The sequence below is a fragment of the Lygodium microphyllum genome, chromosome 4, assembly GCF_053477565.2.
Source record: "Lygodium microphyllum isolate KBCC chromosome 4, Lygodium_microphyllum_v1.1.10, whole genome shotgun sequence".
Lineage (NCBI taxonomy): Eukaryota > Viridiplantae > Streptophyta > Polypodiopsida > Schizaeales > Lygodiaceae > Lygodium > Lygodium microphyllum.
The window spans coordinates 74,165,915-74,187,272 of NC_141138.1; the positions used below are offsets into that span (position 1 = coordinate 74,165,915).

At 46.9% G+C, this 21,358-nt stretch overlaps 1 protein-coding gene across 3 annotated transcripts in view; it reads right to left on the bottom strand.

Moving 5' to 3' along the window:
• Positions 1 to 18,036, bottom strand: part of ABCI12 (cobalt ion transmembrane transporter) — a 77,666-nt gene extending 59,630 nt beyond the window's left edge. The window contains exon 1 of one of the 3 annotated variants that reach the window (XM_087676103.1): positions 17,516 to 18,036. In XM_087676103.1, the coding sequence (XP_087532229.1) occupies positions 17,516 to 17,869 (354 nt within the window). In that variant the 5' untranslated portion in view covers positions 17,870 to 18,036. The remainder of the gene's footprint in view (positions 1 to 17,515) is intronic. The other 2 variants (XM_087676105.1, XM_087676104.1) reach the window with 2 other exon arrangements.
• Positions 18,037 to 21,358: the final 3,322 nt, after the last annotated feature.

Sequence of the window (21,358 nt, forward strand, 5' to 3'; positions counted from 1 at the left end):
TGGGCTCCAGTACCTGGCGGATGAGTAGAGCCTCCAAACCGACCACTGCGCACGACCCTGCCTCGATAATGAATATCATGTCCTGCATCCCGGCCTCATATAGAAGGTGACGGCCCTGGCTGACTGCCTGCCAACAGAAAGCTCCCCATGAGATACATCCAAGGTTAGGTGCTATATGCCGAAGGATGCGGCATGCTCCTCTCCACACGAGTTGCGCCTCCTCACATGACCAAAGGCAGTGCTTTGAGGTTAGCAGAGGCTGCTGTGTGCAACACTTACAACCTCCCTCCTACATCTGGGCAAGCCAACTTCCCACTGCCAAGCCTCCATGTGCCACCAGCCATAAGAAATAAGACACCCTCCTCGGCCTCCAGCTATCCCATAGGTGGCGCCAAAAGGTCCATCGAAAAGGCTCCGTGATGTTGTGCTCCGCCCAGTGCCTACTACATGACGGCACCCAATCCATCTCCTCTTGCATCAATATGTATCTGCCAATCCTGGCAGTATACTCCAAGAACCTGGGTGGCTTCTTGGCGACCGCAGTGGCCAGCCATAGCCACTCTCTTGGATCCCACTCTAGCTCATCAAGTGGACTGCCCTCCCAAATCCAAAGGTGGCACTCCCTAAGCTCCTTCCAGAAAACATAGGGGTCCAATCGCCATGTCTTCCCCTAATGGCCCACCACCCGAATCCTCCTCCACGAAAGGGCAGCTATCCCCTCATCATGCTGCCCTCTGTCAAGGGCCAGATGCCCCCCCTTCCGAACGGCAAAGAAAGTCCCCTGCGGGGCACCGCCCACTCTACCTGCCACCTGTAGGGGGGTGCCTGCTAGTGAAAACCTAGCTGTCCCCATACCTCCCCAAGCTCTATCGGCTCTCGTATCGAGGGAGCAAGCCACTCCAGAGGTATTGCTGCGCCAATCTCCCTTCTCCTCAACTCCACTCCTCTCTGACAACCTAATACTCGCTGCAGCACCTCCTCGTCTGCCAACCTGTACACCTCCCGCCATGTCCTAATGGTACGAGCCAGGCCGGCCTCCCAACCAGCCCACTAGATGTAGGGGCACTCGCCAATCTGTGCCCCTACCTGATCTTTGACCTTGGGGTTCTAGATCACAGGTTGACGGTCTATCTCCTCCTAGCAGCCTGGGGAGCTCTAGATTAGGGCCTTACAGAGGCCCTATCACATGCGGAGTAAGCTGCATAGAAAAGGTGATCTGGGCGGGAGGGGGATCTGGGCTAACGTGAAGATCCATCTCAGGGACGACCTCCACTCACCGCCAAGCCTCGATCTACAGTCCTAAAGGCCCTCCTGCAATAAGACCTTCCAGGTCTGCCCGCCTGGTGTGAGGCCGCAGACAATTAGCTTGCCCAAGAGGGCCATACTTTGATACTCTGGGTCAATGATCCCAAGCCCTCCCTCTGACCGATGCCGTATGATGGTCGCCCACGCCACCTTGGCCCTGGAATCCTTGGAACCATCTGACCCTAACCAAAGGAAGTTCCGTACTAAGTGGTGAAGCTACACTACGCATGATAAGGAGAAGCACCAACACGAGGCGATGTACCAAGCCGTTGCTAGGAGGACCTGGTTAACCACCAGGGCTCGGCCGACTAGTGAGAGGCAAGCCGTGCTCCAGTAGGTCAGTTTTCTCCAAGTAGAATCAAGGACAAGAAGAAACTGTTGGGCAGGAGTGATGTCGAGTCCCACCTGGAACCCTAGGTACCAGACAGTCTGCCCTCTGCTCCTGCCCTCTGCTCACCCATCTAAATCCTAGATGGACGCTCCACTCCGTGCTAGAGTCCGGGTCTGTGAGGAAACCAACCAACTTTCAGCAGTTGATTTTCGCTCCCAGACCGGCCTGTTCACTGGGAAGGGCGGTAGTGTACAACCAAAATATATAAATGCTTTCACCCAATTAACAGTCGCCCACTCTACCTGAACTTAAAGACACAAAATCAAGAAGAAAATCAGGAAGCTAAAATGCTCCTGTTGCCACACCGACACCCTGTTGGCCCCTAAGTTAGGCGCCCCTTGCGGTATTTCTTTATTTTTTTAAAAAAAGAGAGAGTACAATGGGCTGTCTTTCACCTATTCTGGGTGAAATTTGGCAGCATAACAATACAATTACTGACCCCAAAACAAGCCGACCAGGAGGGGAAACTCTGCCCAAGACTGAATCTTCTGGTTGGAGTGCAGAATTGACCATTTCAGTCTGCTGTAATTACTGGTTCAGACCTGTTCTGAAACCTGTTTACAACTCATACTATTCCCTGTACTGTTCAGCCCACTGTAATTACTGGTTCAGACCTGTTCTGACACCTGTTCTCAGCTCATTTTGTTCCCTGCACTGTCTTGCATCATCTGGGACAAATGCCCCTTGATTCTGGCATCAATTGGTCTCTGAAATAGCCTCTGAACAGTCCAGAATCAGAACTGATTTAGTGCTGTTTCAGACACTTTGTTGGTGAGGTTACCACCCTCACCTGTTCCTGCTTGTGGGCAGCAAACAACTGCTCCTGTTCCTGGAGAAAAGAGGCTCTTGCCTCATGCAAAAACAGCATATTCCACACAGCTGTACCTGAATCAGAAGAAAAGCCCTTGATTCTGCAGCATAACCGTACTGTCAGGGGGAGAGAGAGAGAGTAGGAAGCAAGCCCAGCCCTCGGTGCATCATAGACAAGGTAGACCAGCTCTCAAGAGCTCTCCATCTGCAGCTATTACTCCAAATGAGCCCCTTTCAGCCCAAAAACTGCACGCCAGCCCTCTTTAAAGAGGTAAGTACACCAATTTGTGCCAAGTGGCAGCACTGAAAGATATTTCCCGTTCCAGCCTTCCAGTTTAAAATTCTCCATGCTTGGTGCAGAATTTGACCCCAACACAGACCAGAGAATTGATCCTCGTGCAAAAACGAAGATAATGACGCGAACAGATTTTGGGGTCCAAAAATAGTAACTCCCTAAATTTTAGGAGTTGCTTCCATTGCATCCCACTAGTCTTCTAACCATCTTTGCAGACTATGGCTACATCCGAATTCGTAATGTAGCTCAACTGAAAGTGAATTTCCACTGATGACCCCACATGGACTAATCTCTTGAAGATTTGTCCATCTTCACTTTGAACTAGTCTCTTCCAGGCTAGTTCTTCAACACACTTGTCCATATACACTTTCACAAGTCTCTTCCAGGCTTGTCAATCTACACTGCCATCAGTCTCTTCCAGACTTATACTGGACCTTAACTGTCCAATCTTGACTCACTAGACATTCCTGTCAGTTTCACATACTGGCCATGCAACTCAAGCGTTTAGATTTCAAGAGGGATCCTTCCAAAAAGAAAAACCAAATAAAGTATGTAATAAAGAAATCAACAAAAAGGTAATAGTTGTCACAGTCTTGTGACACCTTCACTCTCTCTAGCATCAACTCATCGTCCTCTATGTAGAGTGTTGTATCATCTGCGCACTCTTGAGTCTAGCAACTCAGTCTCCTCTCTCGCTGGAAATCGGAGGCCATGTAATCCGCTTACACATGACCTGAGAAAGTAAGACATCGCCTCTGCAAAGAGTAGAAACAGGTATGGGGCCAGGAGGCAGCCTTGTCGAACCGATCTCTCGAGCCGAAAATCCTCCCTCACCTTCCGCCTATGAGAACCCTGCTGGTGACCAATCTGTAAAGGGCAGAGACCCCACGAATCCAAACCTGGGGGAATCCTAACCTCACCATGGTGCCCTCTAGAAAATCCCAGTCCACCCTGTCATAAGCTTTCTCGAAATCCAAGAGTAGTGCGGCCAATCTCTGCCCACTGTGCTGAGCCCACTCTGTCGCCTCAAAGAAGGTAAATACATTGTCTAGGATGCTCCTATCCTGGACAAAGCATGTCCATGCGTCATGGATGATGTCTGGAAGCACGGGGCGTAGTCGCCTACCAATCATCTTTGCCAATGCCTTATAGGCCATTGACAATAAGGCGATCAGTCTCCACTAGGAAAGCTCCAACCGGTCTCCCCCTTTGGGAAGAAGACTGATAAGGCCTGCTGAAAGACTCCCTCGAATCTGTCCTGAAGTGAAAATCTCCTGGAAGGCCATCAATAGGGGGTCCACCACTTCCCAGTAGGTAGTGAAGAAGGCCTTAGAGAGGCCATCCTCTCCCCCGGCGGGCATTTCTGCCCATCCTGTGTATGGAAAGCCTCCTCTAGTTCCTTCTCTGTGAAGGGGGCTAGGAGTGAGCATCCCATCTCCTCTATGACGAGGGACGAGATGTGATCCCAGACCTACTGTCTAAATCTTTGTTCTCTAGCTGAAGGCTGCAAGGTCCCGCCGGAGTGCTCTCCTCCCAGCTTTGCTGCCTGGCCTGTATGGCTACCTCTTGGCTGATTCTACTCGACTCGACTAGGACCTCTACAACCTCCTCTACTATCTGGTCCCTCCAATCCCACTCTTTGGTCCAAATCCGCTCTATCTATTCATCACCTCCTCCCTCTTATAGATCGAGTCAGGGATCCGACAGGATCGTGTGTCTAGGATAGATGCTAGGGGATTAAGTGTCACGAGAACGGACAATGTGGTGCCTGCCAACTGCTCAATCTGGCCTCCATGAGAGCCTCCCCACTCTACCACATAAAAGTCCAACCACTCCAACAGAGCTCCATCTAGCCGTCTGTATCCCCAAGAGAAGTCCAACGACTTCTCTCTCCTATGGAAGGCAAGGTCTCTCCAAGCATCACGCGCTTCTACTGCCAGCAGAAAGACCTCCATCTAGCCGTCTGTATCCCCAAGAGAAGTCCAACAACTTCTCCCTCCTGTGGAAGGCAAGGTCTCTCCAAGCGTCGCCCACTTCTACTGCCAGCAGAAAGACCTCCCATGCCTCTTGCTCCTCCCCAACCATGCCCTGGTAGTTCCTGCCTCTGCCCTGCTGGTCCTCCAAAGCCTCCAGGTTGTGAAGTCTCCTCCGATGATCCAGGAGTCCACCTCTGGGAGTCCATCTGCAATCTCCACCCAGAACCTGCTGTGTGGCTAACCTCCATAGGGGCATAGACATTGAGGACTCCAAGGCATGAATCCCCAATATCCAATCTGATCCATAGAACCCTCCCTACCACTATCATCCCGTGGTCTCATACACAAGCAATGAGACTCTGCCAATAGAGGTGCATACGCCTCCATTCCTGCCATGGCCACCTATGGCGTGCTCCCAGTAAGTGTGCGAGCTGCCCGAAAGTTGTCAGAATGCAGCGGTGCGGAAGCGTAGGACTGAGAGAGAGAGAACGTAGAGAGAGAAGAGAGAGGAAGAGACAGTGGAAGATGAAGATCTCCTGTATAAAGTGTGCTGTATACAAAGATATGCAGATATGTACACGGGCGCAGTGCACTGGACTGCGGTCTCCACCTCAACGATGCAACCTGCTGTTCACCTCGAAGCCCGCTGCAGTCTGCACTGTCTCCTGTCTGAAATCTGAGAACAGAGACGGAATCTGCACGTGCCACCAGTCTGTAATCTGCGAGCAGAGAAGTGTAGGAGACTGCTGAAAACCTCAGCTATTTATAGCCAGAAAAACAGGGCGCCAGAAAAAGACATGTCGGACAGGTCAGGTCGGACTGCCACGTGGCAGTTCGACTGCACATGGACAGAAACTGTCCGACTGCACCTGGTCAGGCGATGAATCTCTAACACCCCCTCTCAGAGCCTGGGCAGGGTAGAAGCCTGAGGGATCTGGAATGTCTCTAAAGTAGAGCCTGGGGGAGTACCTTCGTAAACAAATCTGCAAGATTGTCCTCCGTCTTGCAGTACTCCACAGTGATGGTCTCATCCAGAAGCTTCTCTCTGATGAAGTGGTACTGGATCTCTATGTGCTTCGTCCAGGCATGAAAAACAGGATTCCGTGCCAAGGCAATGCAACTCTCATTGTCACATTGCAGCAAAGTAGGAGGAGTCTGGGGGCAGCCAAGCTCCTCCAACAATCTCCGAAGCCACACAGCCTCACATGTGGTGGAAGACGCGGCCCGATACTCCGCCTCAGTATAGACGAAAGGGCGACCGTGGGCTGCTTCTTGCTACTCCATGAGATAACACCTGCACCCAAGGTAAAACAGTAACCTGTAGTAGACCGCCTGTGGTCCACATCACCGGCCCAATCCGAGTCGCTCCAACCTGCAAGTACAAGATCTGAACCATCTGTCCCTGCGGGATAATGAATCCCTAAATCAGACGTCCCCCTCAAATACCGAAGTATCCTCTGAGCAGCCTGCCAATGCACCGTCTGAGGTTCACTCATGAACCCTGCCAAGAGCCCAACAGCAAAACAAAGATCAACACGAGTGTTGAGAAGCCAAATCAAGGATCCAATCAACTGACGATAGCGGGAAGCATCCGCCATGGGAGAAGCTGAATGGGAAGTGGCCTTCCAGTTCGGATCCATAGGAGTAGAAAGGGTCCGACAATCCTCCATCGCAAAAGACACCAAGAGCTCCTATACATATCTCTGTTGAGAGATGAAGATCCCCCTCTGAGACTGATAAATCTCATGGCCCAAAAAGAAATGGAGTAGACCCAAATCTGTCATCTCGAACGTCCGATGTAAAGCTGACTTCGTCTCTTGGACCTGCTGTGCATGATCACCTGTGACAATCAAATCATCAACATACAACACAAAAAGCACACAACCATCCTCGGAAATGTGAACATAAAGCTGCGGATCGGCCTTAGAACGCCGATACCCCAACTGAGACTGAAGGAACGAATCAATATTCTCGTTCCATGCACGCGGAGCCTGCTTGAGGCCATACAAGGCCTTCTTCAACCTGTAGACTTTCCCATCTGAAGATCCAAAGCCAAGAGGCTGCTCAACATAGATCTCCTCCTTCAAATCACCATTGAGGAAGGCCGACTTCACATCCAACTGGTAAACAGGCCATCTCCTATGGCCAGCCAAAGCAAGAACAGCTCTAATAGTCGCCATACGAGCAGTGGGGGCAAAAGTATCATGACAATCAATCCCTGGGCGCTGTGCAAAACCTTTAGCAACAAGGCGAGCCTTGTGCTTATCCAAAGAACCATCGCTAAGGTATTTGGTCTTGAAGACCCATTTGACGCCAATCACCTTCTTATTCGGGGGGCGGGGCACGAGTGACCAAGTGCCATTCCTCTCAATAGCCTCCAACTCGGCTTCCATAGCTTTCTTCCATGGTGCGGACTGTAAAGCCTCCTTCACGGAGGTGGGCTCTCGATCCTGCATAACACGGGTCATCAAACAATAGTTAGAGCAAACAAGCTCCATAGAATGTGCCTGGTGCCTCCGTGACCGCCGGGGACCATCCTGCGGTCCCCACTCCTCAGGAACCCCCTCGATCCCTGAATCACGAAGTGTGTCACGGGCCCATCAAGGAGGAGGCCAAACCTCCCCTCGTCTCTCTCCATCAACTGAAGACTCTAGAAGATCCACCGGTGGTAACTCCTCAGGGGTAACCGGTGGAACAGTAGACTCTGTGTCAGAAACAGAATCATAATCAAAAGGCACGGGCTCCAATGGAACTGTAGCAGGAGCCCAACTCTCCCCTAGATCTCCAAGAACGGGATGCTCCTCACTCGTTGATATGGCCGAAACCTCCACAAACCGCACATCACGACTAGTGTACACATCCCGCTTGACGGGATCATATAATCGATAGCCTTGGGACTGGGAGCTGTAGCCAACAAATACCTGTCTTCGGGAAGCTGCTTCAAATTTATCACGGTGAGCCTTGGGAATGTGAACATAGGCATCACACCCAAAGACCCTAAAGTAAGAAACATCGGACTTGGTCCCAAAGTAAGCCTCAAAAGGTGTCATCCCATCAACGGCCGAAGTAGGGGATCGATTAAGGATGTGGACTGCAGTAGCCACAACCTCGGCCCACAGAACCTGAGGGGTCTGTCGGTGCTCCATCATGGTGCGCGCCATCTCGATCACACTGCGGTTTTTCCGTTCAAGAATGCCATTTTCTTGAGGAGTGTTGGTATTAGCAAACTCCTGGTAATACCTTTATCAGCACAAAAACGAGCAAACTCATTAGAAACAAATTCACCACCCTTGTCCGATCGCAAGGTCTTCAATTTCCGGCCTGATCGGTTCTCCTCAAAGAGAAGCCAATCCTTGAAGTGGGAGAAAGCTTCTGACTTCAATGCCAAGAAATAGGCCCATGTCATCCTGCTGTAATCATCTACGATCAGCATGAAGTACTCCCACGCAAGGACTCGCTCCTCCTAGGGCCACATCGATCCGTAGATACAAGCTCCATCGGTGAAGTAGACCGCCGCGAAGCTGTGTGGGGAATGGCATCCCTATGCTGCTTCCCACGAATGCAGGAGACACATGGCTGTTGGCTCACTACTATATCCGATAACCCTCGAACAAGCTGTCCACGTGACGCCCTCCGAAGATAATCATAGTTGAGGTGACCAAACCGAGCATGCCATAACTCTGACTGTGTCTGAGAGGTAAGAAGAAGAGTAGAGAGGGCGGTGGAAGACTTCAATTTATAGATGCCGTTCTCCTTATATCCAGATGATAGAACCTTCCCGGACCCACGATCAAGGACTCGCACCGAGTTACTGTCAAACTCCACCAAAAGTCCAAGGGAGCAAATCTTATGAACTGACAGGAGATGATACCCTAAACCCGGTACATGCAAGACCTCTGAGGTATGGGTACCACCACGTCCATCTGGAATAAGCTGCATCTTACCCCATCCTGCAATAGACACGGAAGAGCTATCTCCAATGAGAATCTGCCCACGCGAGGGTCGCAACTGGGCAACACCATCTGATGAAGGAGTCATGTGCCGGGAGGCACCACTATCAACGATCCACTCTCGAGCCTGGGGAGCCGTCATCGCAGCATCAGAAGCATTCGGTGAAGAGTCCTCAATGACAGCTAGATGAAGAAATGCAGCTGATGAGGGTGCAGCCACCGCTCTTCTTGTTGGTGTCCTTCTTGTCTTTGTCAGGGCAATCCTTCTTCCAATGGCCAGTCTTTCGACAAATATGGCATGTGGATTCTTTGTCCTTGTCCTTGTCCTTCTTTGACTTGTTATCCCCCTTCTTCTTCTTTTGGTCCTTCCCCTCCTTCTGAGAGGCTTGACCTGTCAGTGCCTCCGACTTGGAAGCATTCTGTCCCTTTAGCTGTTCCTCTTGGTCCAAGACCACAGGAACCAACTCTTCCCACCGAAGAGTAGACTCTCGCCCCGAAGCAATATGAGCAGAGTAGAAAGTACCGAATCGTGGCGGCAACTGGGACAAGAGTGTGATCGCCATGTCTTCGGAGGAAATCGGCTTCCCCGCATTCTGAACCTGCATCTGAAGCTGTCTAAGCTTGTTGATATGTTCCCGCAATGAAGAAGACTTGTTTACGGACAAGGTCCGCATCTGAACCTCCAAAGAAACCCGCTTCATAAGGGTCATCCGGTTGTACATCTGATCAAGCTCCAGCCATATCTCCCGAGCCACCGTCAAGTGCTTGATGTGGGCTATCACGGCTGTAGTACACGATAGAAAAAGAAAGGAACGAATCCTGGCATTCAGTTTGTCCCAGTGAGACTGAGCCTTGGCCAACTCTGCACGAGCATCGGAAGAAAGTTTGGACTCATCTCTTACCGAGGGCTGGTCGATCTCCTGTACAAGCTCCGCCAAATCATAGGACTCAAGGATGGCCAACATCATGACGCGCCAGATGCGGTAGTTGTCGCCATCGAGCTTCTGATCTGCGGGAAGAGCCGGTAAGAGGCACCTTCCAGTCCATAATCGTCTGGAACTCCAAGTCAATCTCTGTAGACATCTTCACCTGAAATGCCTTCACAAACGCAAAAGCAGCCCCCTCTAACTGTGAAAACTCAGCCTGCTAAGGCTCTTCCGCGTCCTGAAACTTCTTCACCCGCCGGAGGCGATGAAAAAGCAAAACCTGCACTTGAAAGCTGAAAACTCAAACTTCCTCCTCATCAACCAACAGTAAACAGCAGCAAATCCACCACATGGACTCCTTTCTTGCGCGCCCACGCTCGCTTCAGCCTTGTTCCGAGGCGCAGCCCTCCTGCCTGCCCTCAAACGCTGAAAACGCAACTTTGTGTCGCGATAGAAACTCCTCTTCAGGTTGGTTCTGCGCTCAGTCAGCCCTTCAACATTGCTCTGATACCATGTCAGAATGCAGCGGTGCGGAAGCGTAGGACTAAGAGAGAGAGAACGCAGAGAGAGAAGAGAGAGGAAGAGACGGTGGAAGATGAAGATCTGCTGTATAAAGTGTGCTGTATACAAAGATATGCAGATATGTACACGGGCGCAGTGCGCTGGACTGCGTGTCTCCACCTCGACGATGCAACCTACTGTTCATCTCGAAGTCCGCTGCAGTCTGCACTGTCTCCTATCTGAAATCTGCGAACAGAGACGGAATTTGCGCGTGCCACCAGTCTGTAATCTGCGAGCAGAGAAGTGCAGGAGACTGCTGAAAACCTCGGCTATTTATAGCCAGAAAAATAGGGCGCGGCGCCAGAAAAAGACCTGTCGGCTGCATTTAATGCAGCCAACTGACAGGACAGGTCGGACTGCCACGTGGCACTCCGACTGTGCAGTCCGACTGCACATGGACAGAAACTGTCCGACTGCACCTGATCAGGCGATGAATCTCTAACAAAAGTACCTTCCCTACCTGCTAGGCCTGGGTGGGGGTGAGCTTGTGCTCCTGTAGAAGTAAGATGTTGATCTGTCCGGCAAGGGCAAGCTTGCAACTCCTGCGGAACAATCAATTTCTTGGAACCACATGCCCCACTGTAGTGGAGACTATTCACATTCCAAGATGCAAGGTGTGAGCTCATGGGGAAACCTGTGACTGACCGAACATGCATCTGTTCGGTGTGGAGGTTGCTGATGAGGAGGAGAAGCTATGAGGCATGCATGCAAGTATGCTTTGTCGCCAGTCTAGGGACGGCGAACTCCAATCCCCCCATGGTGGCCCTCGAACGGACCATAAGGGTGATAGATGCTCCAAGTGGTACTATCAATGCATCTATCAGCCATGCTGAGAGTTGTGACTCTATACACTGGTAGAAACGGGCCGACTGTGCCAGGGGCCACTCGATCACATCCCCCGGAGCTCTCCACCGTGGAGGGGCTCGAAAGATAATGCTCAAGTGTGGGACCTCGGCACCAGCCCACCAGTTAATGTCCATCATGCAACCAGGTCACTGCTGTGCAAACAGTGCTAGTCCTTCTTCTCCCATCCACTGGGAGATATGGTTTGTCACCTGACTCTTCAACTCTTCCTCTATCTGTGTAGTCGTCCACTCCCCTGAGTGAGAGGGCTGAAGAAAAAAGGCGTAGTTTGGTCCATCCGGTGGTGCTAGTAGATGGACCTTGGCCCTCCTTGACTTATGAACCACAAAGATCCCCACCTCTAGAGGTAGTGGAAACTCTCCGCACTCTGCAACTCTCAGGCAGCACCATGGGCCACTGCGGAAGAGCTCCTGTAGCAACAGCTGTGCCTATCTCGGGAAAGTGTGACGGGCGGCAGGGGTGGATAAGCTTGTGGCTGTATGTGAGAGGGAAGACTGCTAGTGCGAGGAGAATATAGGCATGTGTGGCTCATCACCTCTTATGGGAGGAGGGGGGGTGGGTCTAGGGGGGATCACCTTAACCAAGTGCAAATCAGGGGGGGTGCTCGATAGGGGAGGTGGTAAGGGGGAGGAGGATCGAGGGATGGACGGAGGTGCATGGCGGGTGTTGGGGGGGGCGGGGGGGAAGGGGGCATGGGATGTGGGGTGGATGGGTGTGGGGGCTGTGGGAACTCACGTGAGGTAGTCTGTGGCGCAGGTGGTGGATGTGGGGGGCTGCGGTCCTGCCCGGTGGGGCAGGCAAGGAGGGCTGTGGAGTGCTCTGCCAAGGGGACGTTGCTCGCCCACCTGCTCCCTGCTGTCGAGGCTAGGTCTGAGGAGCTGGCTGCGCCCCCCCTGCCATCTCCCTTTCTGTCATCTCTGGACCTGTGTGAAGCCATCAGCGTCCACCTATGGGCCTGTCGGCAAAGCCGCCTTGGCTCCGAAACACGTACACACTGCTGCCTGATGCCTAAAGTCGTGGCAGCGCAAGCACTGCCCTGGCTGCCCCGTCACAATGACCTACTGCCTAAAGGAGTGTCCGCTTGCCTCAATCTCTAGGAACTGTGGGATATTCTTGACCTCTTTCACTGCCACCCGTACCTTTAGGACTCATGTTACTGTCACTGCATCCGCGAAAGACATAGGAAGGACAGTGCCGAAGAGGCATCCAAAGTCTTCCACCAACTGGCAATACTCTATTGCCAGGCTGGGGAAAAGAAGGGTAACCGAGTGCCGAAGAAACCTGTTGTGGACCACAAATGCCTCCACAATAAAGCCATTGTACCAAGGGACCATGTATATGACCCCCTTCTTGGACACATATGGTGAACTGGAAAGTAACTCGTGAGCTGCATCTGCCAAACTGAGCCTAACCATGAAGATCCCTTGGCCCATTAGGACCACCTCCGCGATCTGCGTTGTGCAGATGTGCAAGGAGTGAAGTCAGTCCCGAAGCTGGGCCCTGGCTGGGGAATGTCCTACTACCTGACCATAAATCGTTGTTTCCTTTAGCTCCAGCTCCTTAGCTCAGACGACTGAGAGCTGCTCCTCAGAGAGAATGACACGCAAGGTATTTGACTGTTGGACACTCGCTGAGTGCACCAACGTCTGACCAAAGGTTTCCATTGCGAGACCCTTCTGAGAAAACTACCAGTCATGTCGCGGTGCTACCTGAGGGGGGAAAGTTGCTACAGGAGAGGGAGCAATTGGAGGGTGGGGGGCAACAATGGCAAGGGGGGGAAAAGATGTTGTTTTTGGCCGGGGGGGGAACTGTCGGGGCAGGGGGGAAGACGGATAGGCAGGGCAGGCTATCGCGAGCCGACAGGGCGGGGGGAGCTCAACGTGGGGGGGCGAGCTGACGTAGCGAACGCTGATAATGGTGCAATCAATCCGGGCGGGCGCGAACAGACATGACGGCCCGGGGGGGGGGGGGGGGGGGGGCAGCTTGCGACGTGACAAGCGTAGTGCAACTATGGTTGAGAGAGAGGAAGAGGCTAGAGAGAGAGAAGGTTGAGAGAGAGGGAGAGAGAGGAGAGGCTTGAGAGAAAAAGAGGGTGTGAGAAGCTTGAGAGAGAGAGAAAGAGGCTTGGGAGAGAGAAACAAGAAAGAAAGAAATTTTTTAAAAAAAGAAGAAAGAAAAAAAAAAGGTTGTAGGCTTCAAGGAGAGTGGCCAAAAAGTGCCTATTTTTTCGTACTAAATCATACGGATTAGTCCATACTACGTACGGAGACAACCCTGGTAAACACAGCAATGTATCACCAGAGGAAGGTTGGAAACTAATCACCCGAGGCAAATAACTGTCAGGCGACAACAGGAGAGGTATTTGTTGATATAAATGGCCTGCTAGACAGCAAAAACACAGTTACTGCAGCAATCACCAGATGGGAGAGATGGTAGCAGCTTGTCGCTTGGCACCAAATGCTAAAAACGCAAGCTGATTAGGTGCTATGATGATGCAACAAATGGAGACCTCCAAACAACAGGGTGATGGCTGAAAACACGCCGCCTAAGTTTGGATAGTGATGGGCTGTACTCGGTGACGAGGGCTGGCAATAGGTGGCTAATGGCTGAAATCTACATGGTAGAGTGAGAAGCCTACACGAAAGGATAAGGCTGAATGGTGGGCAGCCCGTCTATTTATAGATGTTGAAGGATGCCCCAAAAAATTAGGGTTTTGGTCCCCACTGAACTGCGCACCAAATTTGTGTTTTTTATTAATTAAGTGTGTTTTGGGACTGTTTAAAGATGCTAATCAGCTGTAAAGCGTGTTTTAGCACAACATCCCCTCTCATGCGTAAAACTGAGCCTAAAAGGGAAGACTGACAATGTTACCCCAAGGCATCCCACCCCAAAGCAGACAGGGCATCGCACAAAGAGTGCACATTGGCTGCCCATTGGCCTACCAAGTCTACAGAGGTGATGGTTATCTTATCAAGGGAGTCCAAGTAGTCACCCTTGAGAGAACAAGGCATCGAACAAAAGGTGCTCGTCAACTGCCCAATGGCCTACCAAGCCTTGCAAAGGCAAATGAAACCACATTGAATCTCTTATTTTAATGAAAAGTTAATTTTAGAGGTGACAGCCGATTAAGCAATAGTAACCTAAAAGACAAGAGTAGGAATGGTGCATCCAACACATCACAAAATAGTACAAGCTTACCCAACCACTCAAGGATGTCGATGACGAGGAAAAGGTGATGAAGTATCATGTGAAGAAGGATGGTGGTGTAATTTGTCGATGGAAACAGCTTAGAATCCGTCCAGTGGTACTCTGCACAATGGGATGAATAGCATGCTACATGCCGGAGAATGCTCATGTAGCAAGTGCCACTTGGATAGTATCCCTCATGGGTAATGAAATCATACAATACATAGGAAAAGGTAAACAAGGGGGAAAAGGTAGATGTTGAAGACAAGTGCCGAAACTTATAGAATACCAAGAAGGGTAGGAACCCCCTCTTAACTTGGATATCAATGGCAAAGAAGGAAGAGGAGCTTGAGGATGTCAGTCTTCATATGGTGCCAAGAACCATGTAGATGAAGATGACGAGCCATGAAGATGACAAAGCATCCCAACTAGAAGAGCAAGGATAGCAGTCACCGCCATGATAGCGTTAAGAGAGAATCGAGATGTTGCACAATCCGCCTCGAGAGGCAAAGCCTCTATGCTAGTAGAAGAGCAAAATTCCAAGTAGATGGAACTATGAAAGGAATAATGCGCATCTCTCTAACTCGCGAAGGATTGGTGCAAGCTTGTATGTTAGCTCTACATTGAAATACAAAACCCTGTAAAAGAAATCAAATCTGCAAGCATAGAGGTGAGTAGTGAGATGCCCCAAAAAACAAAACTGAAAATAGAAGAAAGCAAAGCTAAGTGCAATGCAATGAGCATATAAGTATGCAGCTGAAGTCTAAAAAAGAAAAGGCCAAGTGTGTGGCCACCATCATGTACGGCAAGATGTTGGCCTTGAAGAGTTGGGCCTCTTACTATACTCCGAATAAGTGGGAATGAGAAAGGTTATCATCAATTTATATTTTCCTCTTTCCACTTGTTATATAGGACGTGATCGACCATATAGATTTGTTTTTCTTTTTGCACGACCATTATAAAATCAAATTCCAACAATAGTAGAAGCTATTGTGGTATTCAACCATTGATGGTGGTTTATTTGCTAAATATAACAAGGCTTGATAGTCTACAAAGAAGGTAAAGGGGGTGGCAAGTAAATAGTGGTGAAACTTTTTTGTTGTATACACCATAACTATGAAAGGGAGAGCTCGAGTGGAAGCACACAAGTAGAAGCAAGAGCAAAGTAAGAACTATAACAGATGGAGCGAGAAGGTTCTAAGCCATGCCAGCTTTTGATCAACATCTGAGATATGCACAAATACCTCTAAACCATGTCCCTAAGCTTCTCAATAGACCACATTATGACCATCATCATGTTGCATTTCTCTCATTTATATACCACCTTTCCAAAATCATTGTACGGGATTAGACACTACCTCTTCGAGATAAGACCTTCCCATTCCCTTTTTCGTGTGTTTTATATCATGAGTTCAGTCACCCATAACCCGAAGGAAAATTTATTAGTTTTATTTTATCCCCATATGTGAGCGCCCATTATTGTTAGTAATCATGTGTATCTTGCACAATCATCTCTTGCTTGTGAGCCTCAATTTGAGTTAGATGGGGACGTAAGGAGCTCTGACACCCAATCACTCATGTTTTTTGACAAAGGAGATAGCTCTATTTAGAGCACGCATTTCTTTTCCAATTGATCTTAGGCATGTCCATACTAGCTGGTTATTTTCTAGTTTAGTGCATTATTTTTTCAATGAATCTAGACTAGTTCACACTAGCTAGGATGGATGACCAGTTGATCCAATAGGCAATTGCATTTCTTGATTATTTTATTTAAGTCAACCAACATTTTTGGGGACAATTTAACCAAGTCAGTCAGATTTGGACATTTCTTGCTATTTATAGCAGGGTGATTTGGTGGCACCCATCATTCAAATATTAACTTTTGTAGATTTCAACACACTCCAACATTCAAGGATTCTCCTTCATCTTTCCATGCTACCTTCCATCATCAGCCTAATCCAGTGTCCTCATTGTTACCTTGGGTTACATCCATGGACTAATCAATCCTCTTTGTGTTCAACATTCTCTTGGAGTTTAATGCAAGTTTTCTTCTTTCATTGCAATCTTTCTCTCTCTATGTTCATGTTCTTCTTCCATTGCGCACTCTCACATGGAATCATCACCAAAGTGAAGAATCGAAGGTTCTATGAAGAGAAGACCACACTTAACATGTTGTTTGGAGCAAATTTCTCGCAAAGAATGCAAATTTTCTACCTTGTTATGGCCTTCTAAAAAGTGTGGATGTCTACAACTTCTCTTTGCAGGGTGTAGATAATTTTCCATCTACTTGCTCAATCCAACTCCAAAACACAAGTTTTTGTGTGCTTGCAAGGCTATTTAAAGAGTTATGTAGTATCAATCTGACAAGGTTGATGACGCAAAGACAATGACCATTTAGTCTTCCTTCGATAAGTGGTACATCAGTCAAACAACCACAAAGATCAACATTCAGAGCCTCGTTCTTGCTCTAATAGATCAAGAAGATTGGAGCACCATCATCCATCCCCCCTCCCCTACTTCGTCCTACAAGTCCTCGCATAGCCATGATGGCTATTTCTATTCAAGTGCTACTGCTTCCTAGCATAAGTAGGTCTCATAAGCCCATAAGAATCACTACTACACTATCTACAAGAGATCCAAATGTTATATGAGATAAAAATGTGAGAATTACGAGCCAATCATGTGTGGCAATGAGTGAATCGCTATGTTGAAAGATCTACAAGCCAATCATGTGTGGCAATGAGTAAACCACTATGTCAAATCATTACCAAGGCATCTAAGTTACTAATATAGTGCTCTTAGTGGATTGTGCAAAACCAATCTTCCTCGTCTATCTATCTTGCTAGTGGTATTCTCATCAGCTTTAGTTCCCTTACTTGTGAGATTGATCCATAATAAGTTTTTTATATTTACCCTCTCCTGCTTTTCAAGAAAATTAATTAAAAGGATTATCAAGTTCATGCAACGTATTTCACAAGAAATTTTAGACAAATTCCATGATAATTCCCACATTGTAAATTACAACATCATGAGCTTGTGCAAGGGAGGGACTGCATACCTAGCTAGGTGCAGTTGGGGCAGGGGGCCACCCCCACACCCTCCCCTCACCACACCTAACAAGGCGTGCAGTGCCTGCTGAGCAAAAGCTCGGGATGTTAGAACACTGTACGAGAAAAGAAGGGAAAAGAGCCCCTTTTCCCACGTGGAAAACTGCAAAAAACTTATTGTGTAAAGACGGAGATGCCAGCTACCTGTTTAACCCTAGGATCCAGCGAATGCAGCAGTGTGAGGGGGGAAGCAACGAACTGAGCTATGGGAGCGGAGGTGGCTCCAGCAATGAGCCTCATGACTTCCTCGCCAACGCCCGCACGGGGCCTCACTTTCTCTAACACTGAATTTAGGTCCGGAGGCAGCCCTGCTGTGCGCCTGTTGCCGCCATCGGACGATGATGATGCCGCCATAGCCAGGCATGGTCTGTACAGCCTTTTCCAATGAGCGCGCGCCGACTTCGGATAGAACAGCACCGCCGCAGCTGGCATTCCAATCTTTCTCTGATGGACGCCATGGAGGAGCAGAGGGTTTGATGTTACCAGGCGCTCTGTCATGGCAGCCAGCTGAGCGTCTTACTGTCTGTGTTGGAGACCATGCTCGTAGGACAATCACACCACCTTCGGATCAGTTCGGCAATGATTCCCTACTAGAACCGAGGTATAATGTAAAATGAATCGAAACATTAGGATAACAGTGCCAATATGGTCGAAATGAACACTCTTTAATCTTTCACAATGTGGCACACACAATGAAGGAAGAAATGAACACTCTTCAATCTTTCACAGTGTGGCACAAACAAATGAGAGGGAGTCCCTCCCACTCAACTTGGGAAAGTACTTAGAAAAGATCTCTCGACGAAATGCACGAACCATAGTGCTACTATGTCTAAAAATTTGGGTTTCAATCAAGGACTAGTGAAGAAACAGTTGGAAGGAAGCTCTGGTTCATTCATGAGCTTCAAGGTGCAATATCTACCATAAGATTGGCTTCATAAATGAAACTTCATTGGGAGGTGGAAGAGATTTGCTTTCGAGGAGTGCGACCTCATTGGCCTCGTTACCCTAATGATGATAAATGATTATAATCAAAACTTATCATAAGATTTGCCCTTATTCTCGATTATTTAAATAATAATTTTGATTCATTAGATAATAAAGATAAATATAAAATGTAACTATTTGAAATTTTCTAAATATTTAAAGTAGGTTTAGTAAATATTTTTGCTATTGAGGGCTTGTCTTATTAGCAAAAAAAAAGTGGCAATTGAAAAGAAAACCTTTTGCAATGGGAAAAAAATGGAAGGATCAATGAACCTAGAAACATTGTGCTATTAACATGGGAGATTCACAAAATAACAAATCAAACAACCAATGAAAAGTCTCTAATTTCTTAAATAATCCCCCTTAAGGAAAATTATCCATCCCATAGAATAATGGAATGTTATAGCCTCTCTTAGAAGGGCAGCATTGTAGAAACAAATGACAAATTATTTGAACAAGGTTTAGGACCTTGAACTTTACAAACTTATTGGTTATTATAATAATAGAAAATATATTTATATTGATATTATCTTTTATTTTTAAATATTATATGCCACTAATAGACTTTACACATTCCTATATGGAAAACAACCCAAGGATCCAAACATAAAAAGATGACTTTAGTTTAAAACAAGACTTTACTTATTTTCTCTCCATCCTTGCCAAACCATTAAGGGGGGGGGGGGTTGAGGGGGCCGGGGCCGGGGCCGATGATGAACTCAAAAATGGGTCTTTTACCCCCCCCCCCCCCCCCCCCCCCCTTCCTTTTCTCTCCTCAAAACAAAGAAAATTTAAAATAAAAAAAGTAAAATAATCATCTTTTCTCTCCACTTTTGCAATCTTGTTTTATCTTTTTTATATTATCCACAAAGGATTTGCTCATATTCCTTCTCTCCACATTCAAGATTTGTAAAATAATATTCTTCTCTCTCCACGTTTGCAATCTCGTTTCATCTTTTTTATACTATCCACAAAGGATTTGCTCATATTCCTTTTCTCCTCATTCAAGAACCTTTTTTCAACCAAATTTTATATTTAAAAAGGAGTTAATTACTAGAATGTGGTAGTAATTTTTTTTTATTTAGTAACTAAAAAGAAAGCACAATAATTAGTAAATATAAAGTAATTTATTTTTTAATTGAAAATTTAAGAGTTTCTTTCATGATATTTTTGGGATTTTTTATATGTTGGCTTTTGGTTTTAAAAAATATTTTGCTTAATTTATTCGCTTTTTGGAAATGTTTTTGGATATAAAATTGAATTTTCTAAAATCCTAAAACTCTTGGACACCGCTCCTCTATGAGCTATTTTGCTCCATTTTGCTACTCTTTCATAGCTCTACTATGACTTTTTCTATATGTCTATGCAACCTTCATTACATGGTAAACTACCTTGCATCTCCAGTCTACCTCCTAGTTAATTTGTAGGCCGTTAGACTACAATGTGTGGAAAAAGCTACATGTTGTGATTCTTGATCAAAGTAATGGAGATAGAAAGGTTGGCAAAAGCCAATGTTTGGATTAGTCTGAGTAAATCGATTCCCTTACTTCAAAAGATGGTATTTGATAATATTGAAGATAAGTAAGAATTTATTGATGTTATACATAGCTTCTATGAAGACATGGTGTAGACATTGAATAAAAGTTTTATCACACATTACAATATGGTGCGTTATTAGTGGGTTTTTAGTCGAAAGGTTGTATCCACATGGAATCAGAGAGAGAAGGAAGTAGAGAATAGGTGATAAAAAAGAAGAAAAAGAATAGGCAAGGGATTCAGGTCTACAAAAGCATTTACACAATATAAAGACAAATCTCAATGATTCAAAGCACTATGTATTAATAGAACCTAAAAAGATAAACCAAATCCTTGTTTGGGACTACTCGGAAGCAATCTCCAAGCATTAGATCTCCTGGAGCTCCCTGGTAGACCAAAAATGCACATCAAACACTAGCTTCTTCTCTGCTACTTAGACGGCAAATCGGATGGTTCCATTGGCTTTAAAAGGGGGATAAAACCCTAGGACGCCTACTCAAAATTCTACTAGATCACTCTTTCTTCTTCTTTCTGTCCAGAGTGATGTTTGTTGCCTGAAAACTGCAAGCACATGCCACGCGAACTCGAAAGCCCCTCTTTTTACATGAGATCTCCCAAAACTAGCTCAAAAGCTACTTGCTTTTTGCATGTCACCCTAGTCTAGAAGTTTTCTACATCTTTTTAGGATATTTACAAAAAATAATATTCAAAATATAAAAAATAGGCTAAATTGGTCCAAAAATCCCGTATTTTGGAATTATCCATACTATTGACACTAACACTAATGACTAATATGATATTGACTCTCTAGATTAATAAGAATGCTAGATGATGATACACTCCAAGGTTTTTCACACTGTGTCCACATAGTGGCACAACATTGTACTAAGTCAAGATTTTAGAAGTGTATGAATTGTATAAATTAATGATCATATTTTTATTCAAGATTTTAAATGTGTATTAAGTCGAGATATTAGAAGTGTATGAATCGTATATATTATTGAGCATATAATTTTTTCATGTGTGTTATGCACTTTTGTAGCATATAATTGAGGTGCATGGCCCACACTTTGTAGAAAAGGGAGACATCAAAATTTGGTCCACACAAGGGATGGAAAAATCACATTGAATAGTATGTGGTACTACCAAAGAAAATTTGATTATGGTAGAGAGGTGAATGGTAGCAATCTAATGATCTAATTGCTATCTTCATGGTACAAAATCATAGTAGCAGATGAAGCTCAACTCTTATAGAAGAACACAAATGAAAGTATTGATGAATTGGCTATAGACATGATTGAATCACATCATGTCACTAAAGGAGCATATTATCATGCCTCAAGTGACAAAGAAAACCATGTCAAATGGCTCAAAACAACAATTTAAGAAGGTACCAAATGGGCTCAAAAATAGTTAAGATAGTAAGATGAAAAATATGTTCAATGTGAACATAATTTATTATTTAAG